This window comes from Vulpes lagopus, chromosome 8 (genome assembly GCF_018345385.1).
Source record: "Vulpes lagopus strain Blue_001 chromosome 8, ASM1834538v1, whole genome shotgun sequence".
In the NCBI taxonomy this organism is placed as follows: domain Eukaryota; kingdom Metazoa; phylum Chordata; class Mammalia; order Carnivora; family Canidae; genus Vulpes; species Vulpes lagopus.
The window spans coordinates 134436105-134463625 of record NC_054831.1 but is presented as its reverse complement, the minus strand read 5'-3'; the positions used below and the strand labels follow the sequence as shown (position 1 = coordinate 134463625).

Genomic DNA, 27521 nt, shown 5'->3' with positions numbered 1-27521 from the left:
AGGCTGGGGAGGGGGCTGGCACAGGGGTGGGGGCCCTTCATTTTCTCCACCGACTGTCACAGTCAATTTGTGGGGCTGCCGCTTAGGCTTTTATTAAAGACTCTGTTAATGCTGAGGGGAAGTGGCAGATCCAGACTGGGAGCTGCGCCCCCCCGCCCCTGGCGGGTCCCCGGCCCCCTGTTGCCGAGGCGACCGCCCTGCCTTCCACTGAGCATGCCTAGGAGGGGCATCCACTGTGTCAGGGCTACGAAAGCTGACGGCCAATCAGAGCGGTTCAAACTATGTGACCTCGCCGTCAAGCTGCCCAGGGCAGGGAGGCCGGGTGGGCTGCAGGGGGCTGGCGGGGTGCGGCCACTGGGGGAAGGCTGCAGCCGGGTGGGCAGAGGACTGGGAGGCCGAGCAGAGTGGGGCGGAGGAGGCTGCTGACGGGAGCGTGCCCACCGAGCTCGCCCCGCCGTCCCCAAGGGGCTGAACTAGTACTGTGCCCCGAGGCGCTGCTGCGGCTGACACGGCCTTGTCACAGGCAGCAAGTGGTGTTTTATTAAAAAATAAAAGCAAGTGGGCCCCCTCCCCTTGACCTTTCTTTTGGGGGAAGGAGACTTTTCTAATGAAAGGGAAGAATTTGCCCGTGTGGCCACAGAGCCCAGCGTGGCCCTGAAGGGGGCCCACCCCAGCCGGCCGGCAGCTGCCCAGGGGGGCCCGGCCCCGGGCAGACCTGCTGTCCCTCCCGCACCTGGGATGGAAGGTGGGCCGCTCCACTTCTGCTGACAGGAGTGTCCCACTGGGACAGCACGGTTTTCAGAGTCTGAGTCCACCTGCCGGTAGCTCCCCCACCCCCTGGGAAATGGCTGGGCCCCCTGGCCAAGCACTGGCAGGCCCTCCGGGAGGTCTGGGCAGGTCCCTGGGCTGGGCCGCAAGGACCTTAGGTCTCACAGGGGAGCAGGGCTCTTGGGCTCAGGAGCCGGGCCACCGAGGTGCGAGTCTGGGCTTGGCCACCTCCTACTGTGGGGCCCGAGCTGGCCGCCCCCACTGTTCCTTCAGCTCCTCCAGGCAGGACTGTGCCCTCGACCCGCAGCTGGGTCCCTCGCACCCGCAGCTGCCCAGGAGGCCCTCCCGAGCACAGGGCTGCTGGACGGCTAAGCACGACGGGGGAGGGAGCGGAGGAGCCAGGTGAACAGAAAAGCCGGAGAGTTTCAGAAACACAGAAGACTTATTTAAAAAGTAGAAAACGTGAGAAAGGAGAACCGCGGTCCTCGGTGAGCCAGAGGGAGGGCAGCAGGGCGACCACGAGGCTACGGCCGTGCTGTCCCATGTGGCAGCTGAGGGCCGGGCGTGACTACGTTAAACAATTCCAGTTGAAATCCAGTTCCCTGGTCTCACGGCCAACTTCAAGCACCTGGCAGCCCCCTGTGACTACTGCCTGCCGTGGTGGACAGCGCAGGATGGAACATTTCCGTGGTGGCAGAAAGTTCTATCAGACCTCGCTGACTGACAGGAAGAGGCCAGAAGGATGTCCCCGGCCTCGTGGGGCTGGATGGGTGTGAATCTCAAGCACCCCTTGAGAGCCCCTGCCAGGAGACAGAGAGGGGGCCCCAGGGAAACGTGGGGGCTCTGGGACTGCTCTCCTCGGGGGCTGGTCCTGGGACGAGGTGGGGTGGTGTCAGGGCAGCTGGCGAGGAACAGTTCCCCAGGATGCAAAAGCTCCCCACGAGGCCGAGGCCTGGCTTAACCGCCTCCTCTTCACAGATGAAGGAACAGAGCTGCCCGGGGTGGGGTGCACAGGCCAGAGCGAGAGGCCCCGAAAAGCAAATTAACAGTAGGAGGCAGAGACCAGGCAAAGATGGGGGCCTGGGCAGGCAGAGGCTGCGGGCGCAGAACACGGGCCTCGCCAACCCCCACCCCTCTCCCGCTCCATTCTGCACACCCAGGCTGCGGGCTCCGGGGGTCTGTGAGCCGCGTGCTTCCTGGGCAGAGCCCAGCCTGCTCACCTGGGTCAAAGGTGGCAGAGGGCTTGAGGGCGGCCGCGGCCAGCCTGGCCATCATGGGCGAGATGAGGCCCTTGCTCGCAGAGATCCTCTCCATGATGGAGCCGGGTGGCACCGGGACGGAGGTGGCAGCCGCCGGGGCTGAGTCGCCGGCTCCCGAGGCGGCCAGAGTGGGGGTGTCAGCAGCCGCGGAGGCAGCCACCCCCGACGACATGGCGCCCAGGAGGCCGGGGGTGCCCACAGGCAGGGAGGTGCTGCTCCGACCCGGCAGGATGGGGAAGTAGGGGGCGGCGGTGGACAGGCCTGCGTTGGAGAGAGCCAGCGCCAGCGGGATGGATGCAGGCAGGCCCTGGGACAGCAGCCCGGGGATCTTGCTGTTGGGAGGCTTGGCGGCGCTGGGCACGGCCTCGGTGGCAGTGGCGGTGGCGGCGGCGGCGGCGGCCAGGGAGGCGGAGGACTGCTGGCTGGTCGGGGAGGCGCTCAGGCTGGAGTTCTTGCTGCTCAAGGCCGAGAAGTCGACCAGGTCGTCGTTGCTCGACTCCTCGTGCTCCGTGTCCTTGGAGCCCAGCAGCGAGGACGGCAGCCCCAGCACGCCCGAGGAGCGGACGTGCCTGCGCTCGTGCTTGCGCTTGTGGGAGGTCATCTGGCTGGTGGAGGTGAAGGTGAAGCCGCAGCCGGCGCGGATGCAGTGGAAATGGTTGGTGGCCTTGCTGTACACGCAGCCCTCGTACCTGCACTCCTCGTACTTGTAGAACTTCTTGAAGCCGTCCTTGGCGTATGCGTCATCCTTGATGTGGTAGCTCTTGTGCTTCTCGATGTCACACTTATTCTTGAAGGTGAAGGTGCAGCCGGGGCGCCTGGACGGGACACGGGGAGCCTGTGGCAGGGCCCAGGCGGGCACCCGGAGGAGCTTCTGGGCGGCCCCCCGCCCACACCCCCTGAGCCGTCGGCCCCGTGGCCCGTCCCTGTCCCTCCCCGCGGGCCCGTCCACATCCCCATGGCCCGTCCCCATCCCTCCCCGCGGGCCCGTCCCCGTCCCCATCCCCATGGCCGGTCCCCATCCCTCCCCGCGGCCTGGCCAGCCCTGCTCACCTGCAGTGGAAATGCGTGGTCTTCTGCCCGTAGAACTGGCAGTCGGCCGTGCCACAGTCCTCAGTGGCTCGGAAGCGCTGGAAGCCATCGTTGATGAGCTGGGTGTTCTTCTTGTGGAAGTTCTCGTGGGTCATCACGTCTGACGTGCTCGTGTACACCTTGTTACAGCCCACCTGCAGGGCAGACTGGCCGTCAGGGGGACAGAGGCCGGGCAACCCTGGGCCACAGTCAGAGGCTGACCTCCCTCCTAGGGGCAGCACCGGCCCCGCAAACTTCCATCCAGGCAGTGGAAAGCCTCTCGCACCCCCCGGCCCTCCTGGCCTGGCCTCTGCCGAGGGCTGATTTGCCTTCGGGTCTCTGGACACCTGCTGGCACAGGTGCAGTGGTCCTGTCCCACAGGAGGTGAGTTCGGGGTCCTACTCTGTGGCTCTACTTCCAAAGCCCCCGGCAGTGGGCAGGGCCGGACCTGGGGGCCTAGCGGTCACCTTCAGCCCAGGACTCGATTAGTGGACAGTTGCTGGCACGGGGCCCTCCCCACCCCACCCCAGCTGGGCCAAGGCAGGCAACGTTGCCATATTGAGTAAAAACCAGTGGAATCTGAGCACTCTTGAAGGCTGGGCTGTGCCAGTGTCTGCACCATCTCAGGGCCCGGAGAGCAAGCCCCCCTCTCCTCCCGGCCCCGGCTGTTCCACGGAGCCCATAACAACCCCCTGACAAATACCGGGGGAGGCGCGCCGGCTGCTATTTGCAACCCCAAGTCGCTCCCTCTGGACCTGACACCTTGAAAAAGCCCAGACTCTGCGTGGCATTAAAACAGAGAATTAAACAAAAACCTCCTCAGGAACCATTTGCAATTCTGCTCTTGGTGTTAAAGCCTGAAAAATGTCGGTCTGTATAAACAGCTCCCTGAATTTCACCCGCACCAAGTATGGCCATGGGGACAGCCCCGCCCTGGCCCGCCAGCCACTGCCCACGCCTGCGCCCCCCGTGCCGGGCCAGGAGACAGGGAGGCCCCTCGCCCGAGGCCGTGTCCCCCACCGCGCCCCAACCCCGGCCTCCCTGCCCTGGGAGCGCGAGGGGCACCTGCATGCAGTGGTAGTGGGTGCTCTTCCCGTTGAGGTGGCAGCCGTGGTAGTAGACACTGCAGTCGTCCAGCGGGCTGAAGCGCATGAAGCCATGCTGGAGGGAGTTGTCGCGTTTCTTGTGCATGTTGTAGTGTCGGATCACATCCTGCTTGCTCGTGAACCTCTGCGGGAGACAGCTGCGTGGGTGGGGGCCGGGCCAGCCACCTGCCCCGAGCACTGGGCCTCGCTCTCCCCGTAAGCACTCCTGCTCCTGGAGGGCCCCAGGCCAGCACAGGGCACCAGACACGGAGCGATTCAGAGGGTTCCGGAGCCACGGACCCGGCCCTGACCTCCTGCCAGGCTCCCAGTGGTCACGCCCAGGAGCAAAGAAGCCGAATCAGGCCGGGCCCCTCAGACCCAGGTTCCAATGGCTGAGAACTCAGGTTGCCCGGGACCACACACGGGCTGTGCCAGCTTGGGCTCCTTGGTGAGCGAGAGGGGACAGCCCGCACTCCTCTCTCATTGACCAGCCCCGTGCTCCCCAGGGGAGGCCCTGACCCTAAGTCACAGTCTGAGCCTCAGGGTTATCCTGTTAGAGGGGGCAGGACTACCGCCCTCATGAGGACACCAGGAGGGGTCAGGTAAGGTGCCGACGCCTGCTGGCCCGACCCTGGGGCCAGGCAGGCTCCCTGGGACGGGAGCTCCAATTACCATCCCAGGGATGCAGATGGCTCCAGATCCCATCAGATGCCTATTCAGCTGCTAGATTTCTGGGTTCTCTGCCTGCTTGAGTTAAGCTCAGGCAGCCTGAGTGGAACCGAGCACCTCCACCCCGCTTCTGAGGAGCCCCTCTCAGGGGCAGGGGCTGGGCGGGCACCCACTGGGTCCTACCTGGTAGTTACACTCGGGGTCCAGGCAATGGTAGTGTTCTCGGTACTGGTAGGCGCAGTGGATGTGGCCGCAGTGCTGACTGCCCGAGAACCTGCAGGGAGGACGGTGAGCTCAGGCCTCTCCGGGCAGCAGCCCCAGGAGGACTCTTCCCAGGCCCCTGGCCAGAGCAGCCAAGAAATTCTTTGTCCATTCACCGGGACACTGTCCCTGGGAAACAAGGGGCTCTGGGGCGGAGGAGGGGCAGGTAGTCCATGGGGTCAAGTGTCAGAAACCTGAGGAGGCCAGGGGGAGTGACTGCTCCTGCGGGGAATCCTCGAGCCACTGAACTGCAGACCTGTCTCCCTGTCCTGGGAATGAGGGCCCACTGAGGCACACGGGCCTAGCACCAAGGTGGAGAGGAAGAAGCTGGGGTGGGCCAGAGGTCAGAGCAGAGACAGGCGCAGAGGCCTGGGGCAGGTGGGCAGTGAGGCCCTGCTGCCTATCCTGCAGGTGCCGCCCGTGGGCCCCCCGGGTGCTAAGCCAGGTGCTGGAGATGCAGGCTGGGAGGGCCCGGCTGCTGAGAGGCGTTAAAGCCTCTGTCTGTCCTGGGCTTTCCTGACACTTGAAACAGCCCAGGGTTATGAATTTTTAAAGCACAGCATCTGTTCGGCTTCCTGCGGCAGGGAGCGTGCTCTCCAGCCGACTCCACAGCCAGGAGCCCCACGCTGCCTGACCGCTGCCTGCCGCCCAGGAAACCCCGGGCCTTGCCCGGGCCCCGAGGCTGCGGGGGCATGCATGTGTCTTGGTGACGGCTGCTCTGGGGAGAGCCCACAACCAGGGAGAAGGCTGGCCTCAGACTGCAGGGCAGGGGCGGACACCCCCACTTGCAAACACACATTTACATCCAAGCTGCCAAACGGGCCATCTGCTGAGGCCCTAATAATAATGATAATAATAATAATAGAGAGAACGGAGCAAAGCTAAAAAGACAAGGAGGGATGGGAAGAACCTAGAAGGTCAGGAGAAAGACAAGGCCGAGAGCGGCCCCTGCCCTGTGCCGCCTGGTCAGAAGCCGGCCCTCGGCGGCCTGACTTGGGGAGTCTGCGGAGGGGAGGTGCTTCACCTGCCTTAAAAATGTTCAGGAGCGGGTCTGGAGTCGGGCGGCGAGGATCAAGGCCTGGCCCAGGGAGCACACTGAGGCCGGAGAGGACACCTGCCCACACCCCCCATGCCGTTCTGCGCTGGCCCGCATCCCACTGGGGCTCTGTGTCCACTGTGGTGGTACCCTGGGCTCACCTGCAACCAGGCCCTGCCGAGGGCTTGAGGGTGTGCGGCCCAGACCACATCAAGGGGGCAGACCCCAAGGGACTCTGAGACGGGGCGCAGATAGACCCTCGGGTGATCTGAGGGCATGAGTGCAAGGGGGGGGAAGCAGCAGGCCCCCCGGACTGGCCGTCACACGCACCTACAGTCCCACAGGCCCCAGGCTTCCTGGCACCACCCCACCTTCTCTCCAGGGCAGTCTCCGCCCCAGGGGCCTACCTGGCGATATATTTCTGGTAAATGTTTACATCTTCGGTGACAGCTGGTTTATCTGTGGGCAATCCATTCCTGGCGAGAGACACAGGGCACAGCTGATTAGCGGAGGGTAGCCTCACGCCCCGGGAGCGGCTGGGGGCAGCTCCCTGCCCTGGGGCCCTGGGGCCCTGGCCCTTCCTTCTCTTGCTCTGTCGTGTCCTGAGGCTCCTCCTCAGTCGTGGGCCTGACGGGCGTCCAGAGGGCTAGGAAGCCCTGAAGCTGGGGCCTGACCCCCGTTGCACGCTGGGAAGCCCCCAGGGGAAGGGGCGAGAGCTGTGCCAAGCACAAGCGGTTAGCTGGTCAGAAACCTACTCCCCCAGCTCCAAGGCCAGCGGGTAGCTCCCTAGGTCAACTCCTAGGATTTGGGCTCTGCCTCAAGTGGGGGTGGGGGGTGGGGAGGGCCTCTCCCAGCCCCACACAACTGAGCCACAGGTAATTTTACCATTGCCTGGGGGTTAGCAATGAGTGTGGCCAGCCCCACCCCAGACTCCTGCCTTCTCAGGCTGCCTTCCCCAGGGCCCAGGCTTTCAACCGGGGAAGCCAAGGTCACCAGGGTGGAGCCAGAGCCCCTAACTCAGACCTGGGCTGCCCCAGCCCCCCTCAAGGCTGCCTCTGAGGCAGAGAGCGCCTGTCACTGGCAAATGGGGGTCACAGTAGTGCCCGGCGTGTGTGTCAGCAGATGAGCACAGGCACAGAAGCATGCGGTATGTGAGAGCGAGTGTGCATGCAGCAAGACATCCGGTCCACACCCCGGGCATGAGCGAGTGTGTGTGTGTGTGTGGATGGGAACCTGAGCGTATGTTAACCGGGGTGCGTGCTGGACATGCATAAGGTAGGACGGGCTTCGGAGGCAGAGACGTGGGCCTCCCGTCCTGGCGACCCTAGGCCCGGGCCCGGGCTCGGGATGGGGGGGTGCCTTACTTGACGGTGGAGACAGTCCCCGTGGTGATGGAGTCTGTTTTGGAGAAGGTCGACTTCAGGTACTCGGGAGTGTTGAAAGGCAGGGAGGCAGGTGGCTCAGGTCCCGGCCCGGGGGCGCTGGGAGCGCTGGGCATGCTGGGGAGGGACGCAGGAGCCAGGCTGGGGGTGGGCGGAGCCTTGGCGGGACCTGGTTTCTGGATGGCTCTGACATCGTACTTGGAGGGGCGCCCCACCTTGCCGGTCTTGAAGGCGATGGCCCCGCCCATGTCGGGGCTGCCCTCCCCGGGCTTGAAGAGGTGTAGGTATTTGACATTCTCCAGGTCGTACTTGGATGGCTTCTTGTAGGTGCTCCCATTCTGGGGCCGCAGGTTCTCGCCTGTCTTCAGTTTCTGGATGAAGAAGTCGTACTTGGAGGCGCGGGCCACCAGGCCCTGCATGGGGACACTGCTGTGGGAGGGCAGGGGCAGGATGGTGGCCTTGGTCTCCAGGTGAGCTGTGCTGCTGGGCAGCCGCAGGCCGGGCAGGGGCCCCACCACCTCCTTGCCCGCCCGCTCCTCGGCCTTGCTGCTGTGGGCTGGCCAGGAGAGCTGCTCGCCGGCCTTGAGCTTGCGGATGTACTCCTCGTATTTGGAGAAGCGTGCCCGCTTGCTGAGGGCGTCCTCGGAGGCGGGAAGCACAGAGGAGGTGGCCACCTCGGGGGTGGAGCCCGCGTGCAGCTTCTCGAAGCTGATCTTCCTGGCCAGCTCGTCCCTCGTGTTCTGGTCATCGTAGCCGAACATGCCAAGGAACTCGGTCATGGTGGAGGCAGCGTAGTCCCGGAGCGAGGAGGCCTCTCCTGCGGCATGGGGAGAGCCAGTCACCCCTGGGAGGCAGCAGGGTCGCCAAGGGGTGGGGGGCACCCCTCCCATGAGCCGCCACCCACAGAGGGAGGAGGCTGGCATGGGGAGGGGGCGGAGCACGACATGATCTATGGACATTTGGCTCACTTGTTAGGTTTTACGACTCTTAAATTAATTTGTTTAAAAAAAAAGTAATTAATACCGGGGTAAAATAAAACGAGTTCATCAATGCCAGGAAAATCAATTTCCTAAATGTTCTGGCCGATGGCTTTTCAGTACATTAAACAAAGTTTCATAAATGTCTCCTCTCTCTCGCCTTGGCCTAATATGAAAGAGAAGTCACTTTACTGGAAGTAAGGCCAGATCCCAACCTGCCTCCAGGGCTGGGGTGACACAGGGGCTGGGGACAGGAGCGATATGGGGCGGCGGGCAGTCGGGGGGGAACCCCCGGGGGGCGGACACGGTCGGGGAGGGACTGGCTGAGCCCACCTGCATGGAGGACTCTCCCGGACCCCCCAGGTGGACACGCAGCCCCTCGTCCCCGGAGGTGGAGGGCCTGCCCCAGCATCCCCAGGAGCTGGCCTCTTGTCTCCCCACCAGCTCCCACCCCCCCGCCCACGGTTGCTGAGGGCCCCAGGGAACAGGGCTGAGGGGGCAGGAGCCCTGCCAGCACCTTCACCCAGACTCACTTGGGGCTGCTCGCCCCAGGGGAGGGTCATGCTGTGGGGAACCCTACAAGCCTCCTCCCGTCATCCTGGAGCTCTGGGTACGGAAGGTCACCCTGGGGAGAGGGTTGGGGCTTGAGATGCTGGCCTCGCCAGCCCTGGCCGCGGACTGACTGTGGCCTCACCGAGATCCTGGAGCGACATCCCCGCTGGGACATGAGCAAACACACGTGCGCACACCCTGGCCACCCTCGCAGGTCCACAAACCACCCCAGACCCTACATGCGTCTCCCAGGATGAGTCTCGTGATGGTGGAGGTAAGACGACCCCACTCTGCCAGGGGGGTTCCTGTGGAGACCTGCCTCCTTGCGCACACAGCACACATGTGGGGCCCCGGTGTACACAGGTGTGCTCACTCCCGTGCAGACACTGACACCTCCTACGTGCCATGCCCCGCTTGGGGGGCAGGCGTGCACGGGGGAGAGGCCCCCGTAGGCCTCAGGGACACGCGTGTTTCCTCCACGGTCGCCTGAGCCAGCAAAGCAGGGCGCACTCAGAGCAGCAGGACCCCAGGCTGCGAGTCCTCAGGGCTCCGTAGGGGAGGCCGCAGCCCACGAAGGGCTGGGAAGCCCAGGACCCATGGGGGTCACCTCCTGACCTGCATCCCAGCCCACGGGGTCTAGTAAGGAGAGGGCAGTCGCAGGCAGCACCTGGCACCCCAGGTGGGCAGACGGCCGTTCCCTGGAGCGGGGTGGCTGGGGGGGGCGCCGACCTGCCCTCAGGTCACGTTGGGCTGGGGGCCCGGCCTGGGAGGAGTGGGCGCTGGCTGCGAGAGTCAGTGGTTCAGGGACCAGGGAAAGGGGCTAAAAATAGCAGGAGGCAGCTGGCCCTCACTATATATGGCAGAGAGGAGGCTCAGAAGGGCAGGCGGCTCAGAGGAGGGAGGGGGCCCGGCGGGGGTCTGGGGCAGCCCAAAGGCCTGCACGCGCGTGAGCCCCCGGCCCCGAGGAGGGGTCTGCGCCTGGTGGGCGGCGAGGGCTCCGGCGGCTTCTCCCTGGTGCCCAGGGCGGACCGGACGGGGTCCCAGGGCACCTCCAGCCTGGGGAGCAGCGCCGGGGGCAATTCCAGCCCGGCCCCTACGTCCCAGCTGTCCTCCTGGGGAGAGCGAGGCCAGCAGCAGGGCAGAGCGGGGCCCCGACGGACCACCGCCGGTCCCCGTCCCTCCCTCCCCTCTGGCTCAGCACAATCACCTTGTGTCTGGGAACGGCAAGGGCTTTTCCTATCAGAGGAAACTGAAGGTCACACTTTTCCTCATTGATCTTGCAATGTTTGTTAATTACTCTGTCACTGATGTGGCGAAGGATAATTAAACAGCTCTGTTTATATCTTATATGCATAATTATGTGGCTGCGCAGGGCTCCCCGCGCAGGGATGAGATGCGCCCCTCGCTGCAGGGGAAGGGGTCGGGGAGCAGGCAGGGGAGCTCGGGGACCCACGCACAGGCCTGAGGGAGGCTGGGAGCCAGAGCCGGGACCCCGGACCCGGGGTTCCACCCTAGCGCTGGTGACCCCTGTCCCCCCGAGGCTGCAGGCCCTCCCCGTGCAGTGGAAGGAGCTCTGGGCAGCTCTGAGTCTAAGGACAAGGAGGCAGTGGAGGGCCGGGCCTCGGCCACCTCGTGGGAAGAGGTCAACCAGAGGAGCATGCCCGGGGCAGGTGGGTGTAACGGGATATGCACACTGGCCGGCTGGGGCCATCCTGCGGCCCTTGTGCCCCAGCCCGAGGTCCCGCGGGGGGGCAGCCAGTGTCCCTGGGAAGGGGACGGCTTCCAGGAGAGGGCTGGGGCGGGTGGGTGAGTAGGCCCAGCCTGGAGCTCCGCTCTGCGCTCCTGGGGCCCACCGGCCCCCGCAGGCTCCCCTGACGTAGGTGTGGGCACCGTAGTCTGTCCTCATCCGTTGCTTCCCCGGACCCACTGTGCGCACGGCCGCCCCCAGCCCGCACACACCTGGGAAGCTACGCTCCGCCCCTAGCAAGTCTCCCCTGTTCTTGCCGTGGCCCCAGGATCCCCCCTCTCCCGCTGGGCCCCCCACGGCATCATGCCCTCTGCCCCTCCGTCCACCAGCCCGGGCGGCCAACACCTACCTGAGGCCTGCTTGGTGGCGGGGCCGCTGTCGTCCTTGGAGGCCGCGCCATCGGACTCCTTCTCCTCGGCCACGGCACTGCCATCCTTGGGGGGCTCCTCGCCGTGGTCCTCCTCGTCGCTGCAGCCCTGGGGCTGCACCATGTAGACGCCCTCGGGGGGCAGCTCCAAGCCCTCACGGACGATCCGCCCCAGGCCAGGTGCGGGCGCGGGCTCCTCGCTGTACTCGCCGTTGACCCACTTCTCGATCACCGCGCGCCTCTTGTCCTCCTCGCTGCGGGCACCCCGGGCCACGCCGGCCTCCCGGTCCCGCGGCCGCAGCGGGCTGCCCTCGGCCTGGGGGCCTGCGTCGGCCGCCTTCTCCACCACCACCTGGCGGCTCAGCTTGGCGCAGATGGCGTTCAGCTTCAGGCCGCCTTTGCGCTTGGCCGCCATCGCGGGCTTGCCTGCGGGCGGGTCGGTGCACCGGGTGCCTTCAGCTGCGGGCGTGGACGGAGGGGTCAGAGCCCAGCCCTCCGGGAGCGCCCCCCCACCCCCTGACCCCGGGGCCCCGCAGCCTGCCTGCCCCCCCCAGCCCGTGAGCCCCAGGGGCCCGGCTCGCCCCGCGCCCGGCGCTCCAGGCCCCGCACCAGGGCGGGTGTGTGCGAGGAGGCTCAAGGACACACCAACGGCCCATCTTCCAACACGAGGGGCTGGCTCCTCCTGAGCACCTGGTCTGGTTCCTGGAAGCCCCTCCTACGCCCGTTCCCTAAACTCCTCTTCCGAGAGGCAGGCCAGGCGTGATCCCGGGCAGAGGAGGGGGCACGCAAGGACCCTGAGGCACGTACGCAGGCCTGCTCTAGCCGTGAGCCCGCCGCCCCGCGAGCCGCCCTGCGCCAGCCTCCTGCCTTCTGGCCCGGCCACAGGTGGCTGGCACCCTCCCCACCTGAGCATCTCAGGCACCAGAGCCAGTGCCCAGGCCCCACCGACTCCCACCTCTGCTCCCCAGACAGCCCCGAGGTCTCCTCCGGCTCCCCCAGCCACCCGGGCCCTCTGAAGGCCTCTGTTTTTCCTCAGTCCCGTCCTCTCTGGCCATTTCCTGTCCCCAAGCCTCAGCGAGGGCCGTTCAAGGGCAGAGCACCTCACGGTCCCGGGAGAGCCGCCCGTCCCTGTCCGGGGACCTCACTCGGCGTCCTTGGGGCCTGGCTGACTCTGGGAAGCCCATTCCCAGCCTGGAGAAGCCGCAGCTGGAGCAGGCTGGGGTTCCTCAGACCCCACAGAGGGCACAAAAGCTGTAGCGTTGGTGCCTAAGTCCCGAAAGTGAGCCCTAACTAGGCTTCCCGGGGTCTTGGCGCCTCCTCACGGCTGCCGAGTGGGGCACCCAGGCCCTGGGGTCACGGGTGCACAGCAGACCCACTGACCACACACCTGGGACCTGCCACAAAGGCCAAGGGTGGACGCACGTACACATTTGTGTCTGTCTTCTGTCCTGCACCTCTCCGTCACTTAGCCCCGATGTGTGCCAGCCCCTGCGGTGGGCCCGGCAGACAGGCTCAGCCACCCCACAGGGGGCCTGCTGGCCTCTCGCGTGTCCCTCAGCAGAGGAACGGGCACGTCTGAGTATCCACCCACAGTGGTCAAAAGGCCGAGTGAGGGCAGGGGCTCTGCTCCCAGGGCCGAGGGCTATGGGGCTTCCCTCTGATGGGTCAATGCCCTGAAAACCCCCACACCTGGAAGCGCCCGGAGGGCCCCCCTGCCCAGACGGGCTGGCTACACTGCCCGCCCACAGGAGACCGGCTTGTATGCACGGGTGCTTGTACGACACCCGGCAGCCATACGTGCCCGAAGCCGGTTGCCTGCGCGGAGCCCGGCCGGCGACCCAGCCCAGGGAGGGAGAGAAGGCTCCTCTGGGCTCTCAGCCTTGCCCAGGCCAGGGGCCCACTCTACAAGTACACCCGATCTCCGGGTGCGTGCTGCCCACACCCGGGCCTCCAAGCACGGACGGGGCTCTTCTTTGAAGCTCAGTGACGGGTCCCCTAGTCACACCAGCCCCGACCCCTGGGCCAGTCGCCAGGCTTCCTGCAGCAGACCTACAGGCAGCGGGCCTCACCTGGCCCCCTTCGCCCTGCCCCGGTGGGGAGGGGAGGGGGGAGTCGGGGAGCCTGCTCTATTTTTACCAGGAGGAGGTAAGCAGCCAAGTGTGTATGGCAGACAGCAAATGGATCTATAAATATTTATCCCAAGGAAGAGGGAAGCAGAAGCTCCCAGGGCTGCACTTGCTGCTGGTGACACCCCCTCCGTGGGCTCCCACCCATCCTGGAGCCTCCCGCCACTGGGGCCCACCCAGTCCAGCCCACCCTCTCCTGGTCTCAGCCGTGGGCCCGGCTCTGTCCCTCCTGGGCCCCCACCAGCTGTGATGCAGCTGTGAGCCCAGGGCCCACCCCCAGCCCTCAGGCCCCTTTGCTCCGCCTACACCCCCCACACCTGCCCTCCAGCTGCTGCTCTGCCCCAGCCCACCTGCCTTCCAGATGCTGCCCTCCCTCTGACTCTACTGCTGGTCCCGGGGGTAGAGGTGGAGAAGGCATGTGGGTCTGGGGTGCAGGGCAGGAGGCAGAGGCCAGGGCAGTGGGAGAGAGTATGAAAGAGCGAAGGTCCAAGCCGCCTGCCCACCCGCCTTCCGGCCTACTCCGTGGAGTCCTTCTCCCCCGCCCCCCATCAGGGCCCTGGGACATACAGACTACCCCCCTCGTGGTCTGACCCCAGGCTCCTGGCCATGTAAACATTCCCCCGACTTTCTTCCCTAAAATATAAACGCCGTGGCCAGGCCTCAATGGGAGGAAGCCATCCGTCCCCGGCCCTGTCACTGCCCCCTTTCATCTCCTTCCCGCCACCAGCCTGCCCGCTGCTCTATTTACACTGGACACTTCCTCTGGGAACAATACTGCCCAGGAGGCAGGCTTGGGCCAGAGGGTGGGAAGGCGAGGGGACTCCTGCGCTGCTTACTCAGGGACGGGCTCCAGAAAGGAGACAAGGGGCAGCTGCGGGGACCCAGTCCGGCCCTGGGAAAGAGCAGCCAGGCCCTGCAGCCAGGCCACAGGCCCAGGGCCTCTCCTGGCCTCTAGCCTCTGGCCCCGTGGGGTGAGCCTTCAGAGGTGGCACGGCACCAGGGCACAGCCTGGCTCTCCCCCTTGCCAGCTCAGGGCCCTGGGCAGGCTCTCTCCCCGTGAAAGAGCCACGGTAACTGTCAGGGGGGAGGATCCCGGCACACGAGGACCTGGGAGAGGGCGGCTGAGCCCTGGAGGGCCGAGCCGGCAGGTGCAGTGCATATCCAGGCAGGCGATCCCAAGACCGGGAAACCTCATCTGGTCCAGAAGAGAAAGGGGAGAGCGGAGAGGCTGGGGCCCCGGGGGGGGGGGGGAGGGGGGCAGGCTGCCCACTCAGCAACGAACGGCCCGTCCCAGCTCCCGGGGTCTCCAAGCTCCACCAGACCACCTGCAAGCAGCTCTCCTGGCGGCAGGCTGGGGGACAGAACCCGGAGCCCCCGGTACATCCCTGGGGTCCTATCTCAGGCTGTGCCTCGTGGTGACCCAGTGAGGCAGGTGCCGCCATCATCCCATTCGATACACGAGGCCACCAATCCTGGAGCCGCAAAGACGCCCCAGAGCCCGGGCTCACAAGGGCCGCAGGCTGAGCGAGGCACCAGGGCTGCCACCGTGTCCTTAACTCAGGCTCCTGGGTGGGCTGCAGAAGTCCCAGGCCTCTTGGCCCCATGGCCCCCTCACCCCCACTCCTAGTTCCCACAACATGGAGCCCCCTAAAGTGTTAACTGTGATGGGTAAAATGGTGCAGCAGATTGCTACAATAAATAATTTACTGATATTTATAAATATTCAAATCAGCCAGCTTCAGAAATCCAATGACGGGAGGGCCTCGGGAGGAAGGCCCGTTATGGCAGGAATCTCATCACTCCCTCCACAGGCTGAGGAGGCCAGGGCTCCTGCCAGCTGCGGGGGGACGGGGGCTCCTGGGGCTGCACCTGGGCCCTGGCCCCTGATCTCTGGGGACTAAGGGGGTGGGGGCGGCTGGAACCACCCTGCCTGGGCCACCCGAGCTCAAGGGGAGAAGCCCGGGGTCTCAGGCTGCTGGTCCTGCCTTGGGGGGAGCCCCTGGGGGCTGGGCAGGCCTGGCACCCCCACCCCCGCCCCCCTGCCCCGTGAGTAATGTGTTTCGTGGCCGGGCGGCCTGTCAGCTACCAGGCTCCGGGTGCTTTATGGGCCCTGCCTGGTGGCTCTGAACTCCCTGGTAGGAAATAAAGTTCTCCCTCTGCGTCCCTTCTAAACATTTCACTCAGTGGAAACGGTGTTTAAGAAAAATGAGGACATATTTCTTCCTAAGGATGCAGTGTCCCCTCTGGGCAGCCTAACGCCCGCTGTACAGCAGGGGGGGACAGGGGCCAGGCACCCGTCCCCCGGGCTGCGGGTGCTCCGGGGCCCACCTGCCCGCCGCCACGCAGCTCCAGGGCCACAGACGCCGCCAGGCCCAAGTGGCAGGGCAGCTGGCACCCTCTGAGTACCTCCGCCGTGCCAGGGATCACCCTGGGCACTTCACGGTGTCGCCTCCCTGACCCCCGACAGCCCAGGAGGCTTCTGACCTGTCCCCAAGTCCAGACGAGGAAGCAGAGCCCGGCGAGCCTGGCAGCTGCCTCCGGTCGCCCAGGGTCAGTGCTGCAACTGGACTCCCACGGGGCTCGGGTGTCCAAGGTCACGGTCCAGCACCCCCATGGCCAGGGGACGGGTGCCTCCATTCTCACGGCCTCCCAATCACCGGGGCGGCAACGATGCAGCCTCCACCCTGTCATCCCTGAGAACTTGCACCTGCCAGGCCACACGCCCCGGCTTTGGGGGGATGTGTCTGCGTCCACTCAACACGAGCTCCCTGTGCCGGCAGGGCCCTGGGCTTATCCTCAGGACACCCTGTGAGCAAGACAGACAGACCGTCCGGGTTCCCGCCATCGCCGCCAGCTCAGATCTGGACCAGGGGGCAGACGTTCAAGTCAGTTCAAGCACCAGCACTGTCTGCGAGTCCAGGGGCCACAGGGGCAGCGAGTCTGGGGAGTGAGGAGGGGTCCCTAGAGACCGTGCTGCATCCCCTGCCCCCCAGCCCCCTGACCGTCCCTCCCATCTCTCTCCTCGCCCCCACTGCCAGCCTGTTTTGCGTTCATCGCTTGGTCCCCCATCTTCTCCAGCTGTGACTCCCACCCCCCGCCAGGACCTGTCCCCTAGGAGAGGAGGGTCCTTCTGTCTTGGGCCTGAGCCCACCCCCAGCTCGGAACAGAAGGGCCACCCGGCTTTCGCAGGTGGGAGCAGAGGCTACGGCTCCCCAGGGCTCTTGACCACGCCCCCTGGTCCCCAACAGCTCTGAGACGGGAAGTGGGGGGGCCCCGGCCGCTGAGCCCTACTCACCCCCCTTTGTTTATTTATTTATTATGATTTTTTAGTCCAGTTAAAAGGTTTACTATCCAGACGCGTCTAAGTGGCCTCACTTAGCGTAAGTAACTCTATAAATCAGGGGAACTGTTAGCATCCACCGCACAGGCTGGCTATCAATCTCCCCCAGGTCACAGCCAAACAGGAAGGGGAGAAAAAAAGAGCTACCACCCAGGGGAGATTTAAAACACACACACGGCGCACACATAGACCGAGCACGCGCACACACACTCGGGTGTCTCTGTATTTGTACAATCATGTTATAAGTCACACATGCACATCCAGAGCAGCCCGGAAACTGGCCCTGCTGCCTGTGGTTGTGGTAACAGAGCCCAAACGGGGCTCCTGCGGCCCAGAGGGAGTCAGAGCCCGAGGGAGGGGGCTCCACTCGCTGGGTCCCCACCACTCTACTCTCTGTGGCCCCTGTGCCTGCAAACCCGGAGGACCGTGCTCCCCCCCTTTGCTGTGCCCGAGGTGAGCACTCAGCAGGGAGGTGCAGGCGACCCAGCAGCGGGGCAGTCCCGGCCACGCCCCCAACACACAGGGGACTCCAGGAAGGTGGCACCATCCCGGACTCACCGGCCACCTCAGAGGGAGCCAAGGCCAGGAGAGTGGCCAGAGCTGCTGCCCAGGCGGCCTCGGGGTGCCCCCACTTCTTCACCCCAGCAGGTGTGGCCCCGCATGCGGCCACGAGGACACAGGCCCCAAAGGCTGCAGGCTGCAGGCCTCCCGTGTGGACCCCGAGTGGGGGGACGGCCGGCCGGCCCGTGTCTCCCACCTCACCCCAAGGCCTCACCCGCCCGCCTGCCCGCTGCATCTCCCGTGAACTCTATTTCTCTTTCCTCTCTGAAAACAACTGAGCTGTAAATACTGTTTAACCTTCTCCCCCCCTCCCCCCACCCCCTCCCCTCCGCACTATAAAAACACAAATATGCCATAACTCAGCCGGCCCGGCCGCCCAGCCTCCAACATGCCCCGCGCCCGGGCCTCTCAGGAAGGTCATTACAAACGACTTTCCGATTCACTGCTCCTGAAATAATTTTGTGTATTAAAACCTGAATCTGCACTTTCTGGGGCCGAAAGCCTCGCTTAATTATGGCGGGTGTCCTTGGGACGGACAGTGATCCTTCACTTGCCAGCCCGCTCCAGCCCTCCGCCCGCCAGCCCGCCCCCCTCCCTGGGCCCAATCTGTTTTCAAAGTGTGTCTGTCCTTTATTAAATTGTTTTCTTTTCCACATTATCAGTTGCCATGGAGACCTCATCTCTCGGATTATTTGAATTTCATTATATCTATTGATTTGGGAGCATTTCATCTTTTTTATTGTTTTTCTGTCAATTTTCAAAACGAATAACCATCTAATTTGCGTCAGTGCTGATTATGTTTGTCCCTCAATAGAGGTCGGCAGCTGCGCTGGGGAAACAAATCAATGAAAAACCATCATAAAACTCCCCACTCCAGTCTCCGGGATGTGTGGGTGACATTCCACGCCTGTGAGAGACACACTCATCAGCTCCAAGTTCAGCTACGGTGGCAGCGGCTCCGCTCCACGTCCGCCTCCTCTGGCCTTAATATTTAATTTCGCGATTTGGGGCATTATTAGTGGTGTTTTTATTAGTGACTGTGCATGTGAGTGTTTGGTGGTGGGCCGGCTGTTCCGTTAATTTGTGGGTGAGGCTGGGAAAGCCCAGAGGAGGGCAGGGCGGACGGCGCTGGGGGTGCGGTGGGAAGTGGGAGAAGCGGGAGGGGAGCCCCGAGGGGGGTGGGGGGGGACAAGGGGAGGGCCGGGGAACAGGAGGACCAGCTCAGGGGCCAGAAAAGGGGGGGTCGCGGGAGGAGGACCGATAGAAGGGGAGGAAAAGAGGGAATTCAAATTGCTTACTTTGTTGGTTTTTTTTAAATAATTTATGCAATTTTAAGCATTTATGTATAAATTTTTTAATAAGCCACCCTGGAGCAGGATGGCCATTAACATCCCAACGTCCTTCTGTCCAATGGGCTGGCGGAGAGGATCAATTTCTGAGAGTACTTTCCCTTTTTTATGACATGATAAAATGCTTTTAAAGCAACTTACACAAATATGGAAATTTTTTTTTTCTTTTTTTCCCTGTCCCCTCTCCCTTCCCCTAACAGCCTTTTCACCCGCCAGGGAGGGGTGTGTGTGCACGGGTGCGCTGCTAGGCGGGTGGGCACACACTCGCACACGCACTCGCACACACACGCTTGTGCCCCTCCCGCTCCCTCTCCTGCTGCGGGGGGGGGGGGGGCTGGCAGGGAGACAGCCCCAGTTCTAACTGGAACTGGCCGCCTGTCCTTCTAACAAGGGCATAAACTTTCATTACCCATGCACGCAGTCAAAGACAATTTAGGGAAACGCGCTGCTCGGAAAAGGAAAACCTCAGCGATTCGTGACCTACGCCGCCGCCATCTGGGGGGCTCTCGTCTCCAGCTCCAGGGAGTCGGGGCCCTGAACCTCTGGCCCTGCCCACCGCGGGGTGGGGGGCCTCAGGGCAGCCGGCAGAGGGAGGGCAGGGGCCCTGCCCTGGCTGGCCGAGAGCACCCAGGCAGGCCAGCCAGGGGACAGGCCCCCTCGTGCTCTCCCCCCACACCCCCTCACTAGCCCCACCGGCCACGGGCCCTTGAGGGCAGGCACGGGACTCGTGCCTTTCTGACACCCAGTGCTGGCACAGAGCAGAAGCTCGGCTCTGCGGATGGAAGGACAGACGGTTGGACGGAGGGACTGAGCGAAGACACAGTTAGGAAACCAGGCCCAGATGCCCTCAGGCCCCAGCAGGACACCAGCGATGCTGGGGAAGGCTCCCTCTCCAGGTATCACCAGCCCTGCAAGGGGGCCTGGGGCAGGTGTGCCTCTGGGTACAGAGGATGGGGGGCACTGGAGTGAGGAGACAGTGGGTGGTGGTGGGGGGACAGCCTGGCCGCCACCCTCCCCTGGGCCTGAGCCCCAACTCCCCAAAGAGGACAAGCATCCTACGCCCTTACTGCCGGGTCCCCTTCACCCTGCAGCCCCTCCTCCTGATGGGCAGCAGAGGGGACGATCCTGCAGCCTCCGCCGCCTTGCCGTCTGGGGACAGTGCCTGCCCCCCCCTCCCCGATCCCTGTACCACGCTCGGGCATGGGGACTGTGGCAGCTTCCAGATCAGACAAATCGACAGGAGGAACTCAGTCCTCTAACAGCTTGCCACTTGTAAGAACCTAGTTAGGTCTGTGCCTGGGCCTCGGTGTCCTCGTCTGAAACAGGACTGCTGAAAGGACGGAGTCGAGGGACGTGTCTGCAGGGAACACGTGGGGCCTGCCCAGACAGCAACTGTGGGCGGGGACGGGGAAGGCGCTTCCTCCGGGACCAGAGTCCAGCCTCCCAGAGATCTAGGATCTCCCTAGATCTCCCACAGCGCCGCTCTCTCCTTGGGCCGTCAGCTGTCTGGGCGACTGAGACCCGAATGCCCGTGCCCGTGCCCTCGCCCCAGAGCATCTCCTGGGAAGCGTCCCTGGCCCAGGTGAGCCTGACCCTCGGCAGAGCAGAAGCGCCCCTCTGCGGCCTTGGGACCCTCGGCAGAGCCAGACAGCACCCCTGCGGTAGCCAGGCCACCCCAGCCCGCAGTGGGGACCCAAGGGGAGCCCACCCTCCCCTTCTTCTGTGTTCAGATCCCCACCCCACCCCCCGAACTGTCATTAAAATAACAAGTTTCTGTTACAATCTAAACATTCCCACATCGCATAAAGGGTTATATTACACCCGAGTCACTCCCGGGCCCGTGTTTGCACAGAAAAGCTCACGGCAGGTCCCCCCTCCTGACGAAGTGACTTATTAAAGTTTAAACAGTAATTAACAGAACAATAAAAATAAAGGGATGTTTGGGGAGTCATAGCGCACACAGGGTTTTTGGCAGTGCCAGCAGTTTTTCAGTGCCCTGTGCTGGCAGCAAACTGCGACTGTGAAGCCAGGGGGGACGGAGGACGGGCCGGGACTGGGCCAGGCGGCTTCAGGCCCAAAGGGTGAGGAAGCACGAGGCGCAGGGGGGGCCCGGAGATGCGATGCGGGGCGGCAGGAGGCACCACCGGTGGCTGAGGCTCTGTGGGGCCAGAGCACTTCCTGGAGCCTGGCCCCAGATTGGGGAGCGCCGTGGGCATCGCCAGGCCTGCCGTTTGTGATTCCTGGGCCTGGCCCCCAGTTCTCCACCCCACCCCCGGCTTCTCCCCCGGATCCTGTGCTGGGGCACCTGGCACCCCTGGCCACTGCGCCCACCACAGGGACTCGGGGAAGACCGTCCCCTCCGCCCGCTGTGGCGGGGCCACCAGCCAGCCCCAGCATGCCAGGCCCCACCTCAAGGGAGGAAGCAGGGGGCCAGGGTGGGACCCCACTGGTGGGGCTGCTCATCACACGGGGCCTGGGGAGCCGGGCCTGGAGCGCGGGTCCAGGGCCGAGCCGGTCATCCTTCACGCCGTCTGGTTCTCCCCGCACAGGCTCAGGCACCTGACTGCAGGGGACAGTGGAGGTCGGAGACAGCGGAGGCCCGGGATGAGCCCGGGAGGACAGGCTCCACTGGCCCCAAGAGCCTGGGGGGCCGAGGAGGAAGGGACAGCATCTTCAATTCAGGTTCTTCCCACCAGGGCAGGGCAAAGGGCCAACTTGGGGACAGTGAGGGCCGTGAGAGCACTTCTCCCCTCCACCTCCCGCCACCTCAACCTGCACAGGCCCTCCTGGGGATGTAAGTTCTCCTGTCACTTCTCTCCACCTCGGTGTCTGGCACCAGCGGCCTGGACCAGCTTGGAGCCCAGAAATCGGCCCCTGGCCCGGGGAGGGCAGCCCCTCGGGGGCCCTGGCACAGGCTCCCAGGCTGGTTCTCCACATCACAGCTGCAGGGGGTGACGTGAGCAGCTGCAAGCCACACGTGGAGGTGAGGCGCTGGGCCGGGGCCAGACACGCTCTCCAGCCCTGTGTCTCCTGGGATCTGGTTCCTGGGCAGCTGCCAGGCACACAGGGAAGGGACTCTGGCTCTGGTGCCCAGCCATGCCCCTGCCTTTCGCCACACTCCTGCGGGCACAGCCCGGGGAGTGCTGGCCCACGCGACCTCAGTGCCGCCTGGCTCTAGGCATGGGGGACAGCCCTGAAGATGTGGAGCAGAGCTCCCTTCCCCCTCTTTCCTGGGCAGAGTTCTTTGGGGCTCCACCCCCTGCCAAGATGAGTGACTCACGGTGACAAGAGAGTGGAGGGCCAGGCAGATTCAGCTGGACAAGGGGGGCAGGTGATGCTTCCTTGGGGAGCCAGCCTGGAAGGAGGTCAGGGGCTCAACCCTCCTGCAGCTGGAGGAGGCCCCCTGAGTCATCCAGCACCAAAGCTGGGGTGGGGGTGTTGGAGACACACTCAGGGTTAGGATAAGGACTGATGGGAGGAGGGCAGGTGGGGACAGCAGGCCCCTAACAGGTGTGCTCTAATGTGGGCAAACTACTGCTAGTCCTAGAACCCTCCACCTTCTCCCCTGTCCCGGGGGTGTGGCAAGGAGCTTTTGCTGGACTAGGAGCTCCCAAGGGTGGCAGCGGCTGGGGCACATGTCCTAGATTTGCAAAGAACTTTAGAGCTGGAGGGGAGCTGAGGCCCAGGACGTTGGGAGACTCGAAGTCCAAGTCACTAAGGCATCAGGACCAGACACATCCGGAGCCTCAGCTCCCACCGGGGCCCTCTCGTGACCGGATCAAACTGCCACGAATTTATGCTTCAAAGGGGAACTTTCTGTAGCCCGTTGGCCCCAAACCCCACAAGGGTTCCCTGCTGGAAAAGCTTCAACCCCACACTAGCCCATCTGGGCAAAGACCCCAAAGGGCTCTAAAGCAACGCTTCCAGGATACAGGGCCTAAAACTGAGGCTCCCACTGCTGGAGGGTCTGTGGCCCAGCTCACCTGCTGGAAAGGGGCAGGACGTGTGGGTGGGTGACTACACGAGGGAGAGGGTGTGGGATGCAGGGCAGAAGTGCACGTATTGGGAGGGAGGGGACGTTCCTTTTGCAGAGATTGAGACTCCCGGGACTTGTGAGTTGTGCTGCGAAGGGGCAAGCAGGGCAGAGCAGCATTCTGGGATTCAGAGGAAGGGTCTGGACAAGAGACAGTCCCAGGAGGGAAGGCGAGGACGGCAGCAGGTGGCAGAAGGGTGCCTTGCCGGACGCTGCCACCCCACCCTCCCTACAGCCCATCTCCACAATCCCCTTGCTAAGGCCGCCAACGACACGAGGGGACTAATTTAGGAGTATTTTTGAAACTGTGGCCCTGGTGGAGGGGTTTAGCAGTTGTCAGCCATCTGGAGTAAGGAATTACTGTCACCTCCCTGATCCTATAGCCCTAAACCCAAAGCTGGTTACCAGCTCGAGGGGGAGGCAGCAGGTGGGTGGGGCGGGGCCCCCTCCCATGGAGGTGCCCACAGGCCCAGAAGCCCCTCCCTTGCCCTAGGAGGGGGCCTGTGGCTGGGGAGGGGGGCCCGGGAGCCCAGGGTCCTCTGTGCTCTGTGCCCACGCGGGCTCCCCCGCCCGCTCACGCACGCTCACTCCCTGGGCCGCGCCGGCTCGCGCAGGGGCCGTCAGGTAAATTAGATCTGAAAGCTGACAATTTCTGACCATATTTCCTTGATTATTTCAAACAAATGCACAGCAGCCGCTGTAAGGAGATTAAAGTGACATAAACGTCCCGAGTGGGAGGGGGGAGGGCAGAGGATTCAGGTCACCCCCATCCGTCCCCCGCCTGACAGACGCTATATCGCTATCCAATCCAATAAAAAATCCCCCCCTTTTGCTTTAATTAATTTTACAGCTAGCTTGCTTAATTACTTTCAATCAAAATCCTCCTGCCATCGCAAAATTAGAGATGGTTGAGCTCCATTAGCCTAAATTCTTCATTTCCATATAGAAAAGAGGCTGTCTGCATCGCCAGCCTGGGCCCCTGGCAGGACAGACGCCCGTCTGCCCACCCGCTGCCAGCCTGCCCGCTCCTGGCCCGCGCTCCGTGGCTGTCTCTGGCCTGTGCATTCCCCCGTCCCGCTCCACCATTGCTCCTGGGGGCACACGCCCCCTGACTCACGGGGGCCTGAGGAGCCAGAGCCGGGCTGGACGACCCGGACCAGGACCCGCTGCTCCTGGCTGGAGGAATGGCCCATCCTAGAACCTGGCGTTCTTGCTCAGGGGCCCCTGCTGCTCCCCTGGGGAGCCTGGTCCCCTGGCCACCCAGGCCCCCCCCCGAGCCCCGAGCGGACAGTTCTGGTCCTCTGCCTCACCCCTCCTCAGCAAGCAGGGCTCCTAGGGACACAGGAGTCCTTCCAGACTGGCACTCAGGCCCCGGCCAGTGCAGACCCCCAGAACCCACATCACCCGGGTCCCCTCTCTGCTGTTGCCTGGGCCGAGAGCCTGAGCGCTATCTGAGCAGCTCCAGGGCCAGCTGTCTGGATGGTGCAGCAGCCCCCACAGACCCTGGTGTTCTCCAGGGGGCCCCACGTGGGCCCCTCCTTGTCCTCTCATGTCCCTGGTTCCCAGCCTGCAACAGCTGCTCCTCTACCCCCAGCCCGGGGTCGGGTGGGTGGCGGCTCTGGGCTCCGTCCACATCCTGTGCCTGCGAGGTCTCTCTTCTCCTCCTCTCCACCTGCCTCCTCCTCGCAGCCCCCAACCCCAACTCCGGAAGCTCCACTTCACGTTTTCCACGCTACAGCCCCGAGTGTCACCACAGGGTCCGGCCCAACCTGGGCTCCAGCTGATTAAGGATCTGCAACAGGATGTGGGGATTACAGGAAAACCTGGCTCCGGATCTACAGGGGCAGGGGGCCAAGTCCTGGCCCTGGGACTCCCCTCCCCTGCCCTCCCACAGCTGCCTGCCACCTCCCTCTCAGCTGCCAGGGGCCCAGGGAGGCTGAGCCTCAGGGTCCTTCCCAGGGTCTTGGCTGGACTCTGACAAGTGGATGACACTGGGTGGCATCGGGGGACCCAGCCCATTCTGGCAGAAGGGCAGGATCAGGGTACAGTGGGGAAGGGGAGTTATGGCTGAAGTCTACCCTGGACCCTTTAATGGGGACAGGAAGCTAACTTGGTCCTCCCCCGGTACTGGACCGGATGGAGGCTGGGCGTCCTGGGTCTGACCTGTGGGCAAAGGCAGAGCCAGGTGGGGCAGGCCTGGAGAGGCCCTCCTAGGCAGCAGGCCTTACCCAAAGGCCCAAAGGCTGTGGGTGTGAGGCCAGCTTGGGTGGGGCAGGGAATCGGAACCTGGACCTCCAGAGCCTAGCCTCCCCGGCGTCAGGGGCCCAGCACTCTGTCTACTGGTGCCTCACTGGTCTTGCTCTCAGGGTCAGCCCACGTTCTCCTCTTCTGGGGCCCAGGTGAGGTTCTCAAACACATCCCCAGGAGCTATTGGCAGACACTTCCCGGGGTCCCGCTGGCCCTAGGGACTCGGGGAGCATGGTTTCAGGTGTCAGATGGCCCAAGTCTACTGGGGAAGACACACCAGCACCACTGAAGGCACAGGAGGGAGGCCAGCTGTGAGTTCCGGGAGGGCTTCCCGGAGGCCAGCAGGTGCAGGAGGTAAAGAGGGGTAGCAAGCAGAGGCACAGACGCGCCAGGCCCCAGCTGGGCTCCCCGGCTCCGGCTCCGGCTCCCGCTGCAGCGAGGCCCTCCATGCGGGTTGGCAAGCTTTCTCCTGCCCCCCTCTTGAGTGAGTCATCGGCAGAGGTGCCTCGCAGGAGGAACAGTGGGAGCGGCCCACTCCTCAGTGCCACTTGCTGACTTCCTGGCTGCTCTCCTCCCACAGGGACAGGGCTGAGCTGCATTCCTGCTCGGCCCCTAAGCACGGTGCCTGGCACAGATGGGCCGACCGTAGAAGGGCGTCCAGAAGAGCAAGTCCTGGGCCAGTTACCCAGAGCCTGAAGGGGCACGGCCCTGGGGGGCTGGCACAGCTCACCGCCCATCTCTGGCCTGCCAGCCAGCACCTGTGGAACAGAGACCTGGCCACCCCCCTGGGCCCTCCCCTGCCCCCAGCGTCCTTCAGAGGTTCCAGGCAAAATTTCCTTTCCTCCTGGAAGCCCTCTGAGATCACCACACTCTGAAGGGTCCCTTCCTCCTCGTGCTCGGCCAATGCCTTGCCCCATGTGGCAGCACTTCTGTAAGAACTTGTTTAATTACCCTCCATCTCCCTGGACCGCGGGATCCGTAGGACGGGACTACTGCTTTAGCAGAGCGCCTGACCCAAATAAATATTTACTGAATGAATACAGAAAACTAAGTGCTTCTCAAGTTCATTAGGGGAAGAGCTGGGATCGGGGGCGTGGCGGGACTGCCGCACCAGGCAAGCCCCACGAGCTCTAGGAATCTCTCCTCCCTGGGCTGCCAAGGCTGAAGCCCCCAGGGCCCCGGCCCTCTTGAGCCTCAGGCTCACCTCCAAATGCCCTTCACAGGGCTCTGCCTGGAGAACAAAAGAGGCCCCAGTTGTTCCAACATTTCTCTGGGAGAGGAACAACTGTTGCCAGCCAGGCCCCTTCGGAATAAATCCAGCAACTGTTTGCACTGGGGGCTGTGCACTCCCTCCACCTCCTGTCTCTGTCCCGAAAAGGAGAAAAGGAAATTGAGAAAAGTTGGGGCAAAATCCCATCCCGAGCCCTGTGCCGCCCTACAGCCCCTCGAGTCTGTCTGGAGAGGTCATGAACACAAGAGGGCACGGGGACAGCCACCTGCCACTGCAAACAACTGGGACAGCCACAGCCAAGGGTGAGGCCGTGACATCAGGACCCAAAAAAAGAAGAAGGGAGTACAGGCTGTGGGGAGAGATCAAAGCCAGGGAGGGGCTGTGGGGGGGGGGGCGGGAGATCTGGCCCTGAAGTGGAAGGAGAGCGGGGATGAGGGCCGGGGAGGCCGCCTGGAGGCTCCCGGAGGCCAGGCCAAATGGGGAGGCAGGAGGCTTCTGTGGGGCAGTGGCTACAACGGGGGGCAGAGAGGAGGGAAGGAGAAGTTGACTGGGGAAGAGGGAGAGAGGTCTATTAAAAACCTCTCAGTGCATAACACAAAATGTCAGGGTTTATAGCTTCATTCTTGGCATTGCCGGGACCGAGAACCCAGCACAGAAATGTCACCGCTTGTCATGTTTAATCACCTGCTGTTTGTTAACACCTTCCCTGCAAGGAGCCTGTCTCAATCTGCCCCTGGGCCCCCAAGGGACCCGGAAACAGAAAACATCCCCGTCTCCATCCCTGTGCTCCTGGCGCTGCCCCAGGGTCCCCAGGGAGGAGCCCCATCCACCACCCATCTGCAGGCCTCCCAGGACCCTAGAGCGATCCTTCCCGTCAGAGAGGCCAGGGAAAGGGGCCCATGCCGTGCGAGCAAGAGGCCCTCCGGTGGTTCGGCTGGGTGCTCCCAGGCTGCCTATTTGCCTCTTGCCCCTTCCACCTGCCTTTCTAGGGCCGGCTGGCTGGCTGTCCCTTCTGTCCAACAAGCCTCGCTCCCCGACCGGGGGGCCGGGGGTGAGAGGCAGCAAACACAGGCCGGCCTGCCCAGAGCCCCAGCGCCTGGCGTTCACCAATCTGCTTGAACAGCAACCGCCATATAACACGGAACATTCCCAGTCACTGTCCTCAGAGCTACAGCCCGGGATCACAGCATCTGCGGTGCCGGCTTGGCGCGCTCTTGGGAGCATGCTTTCCTGAGTTGTTCATGCTAGATAGGCTCTGTCCTACTGCCCCTTAATTCCTTCCTCTGAGGTGTGTGGGGGGTAGGTGTGCGGTCGGAGGGTGGAAGAGGCCGCTCAAGCTGCCTCAGTCAGCCCAAGGACACCTGGCTGCTCCCTGCTTGTGAAAGCAGTGTGGTCAACACCTGCGAAGGGAGCTGGGGCCTCTCTGGGATGACACCTGCCACATCCCGTACGGCCCCCAGGTT

The 27521-nt window shown here is 64.0% G+C and overlaps 1 protein-coding gene and 1 long non-coding RNA gene across 9 annotated transcripts in view; one reads left to right on the top strand and one right to left on the bottom strand.

Annotated features, from left to right (window-relative positions):
• Positions 1–27521, bottom strand: part of CASZ1 (castor zinc finger 1) — a 141506-nt gene that overhangs the window by 13915 nt on the left and 100070 nt on the right. For all 8 annotated transcript variants that reach the window (XM_041765248.1, XM_041765251.1, XM_041765254.1 and 5 more), the window contains 7 exons: positions 11154–11630; positions 7511–8345; positions 6554–6622; positions 5033–5123; positions 4161–4325; positions 3078–3250; positions 1989–2842 (listed from right to left, as the gene is read on the bottom strand). In XM_041765248.1, the coding sequence (XP_041621182.1) occupies positions 1989–2842; positions 3078–3250; positions 4161–4325; positions 5033–5123; positions 6554–6622; positions 7511–8345; positions 11154–11630 (2664 nt within the window). The remainder of the gene's footprint in view (positions 1–1988; positions 2843–3077; positions 3251–4160; positions 4326–5032; positions 5124–6553; positions 6623–7510; positions 8346–11153; positions 11631–27521) is intronic.
• LOC121496727 lies at positions 11735–25874 on the top strand. The gene is made up of 2 exons (XR_005989321.1): positions 11735–21530; positions 25408–25874. It is a non-coding gene; the product is annotated as an uncharacterized LOC121496727 (long non-coding RNA).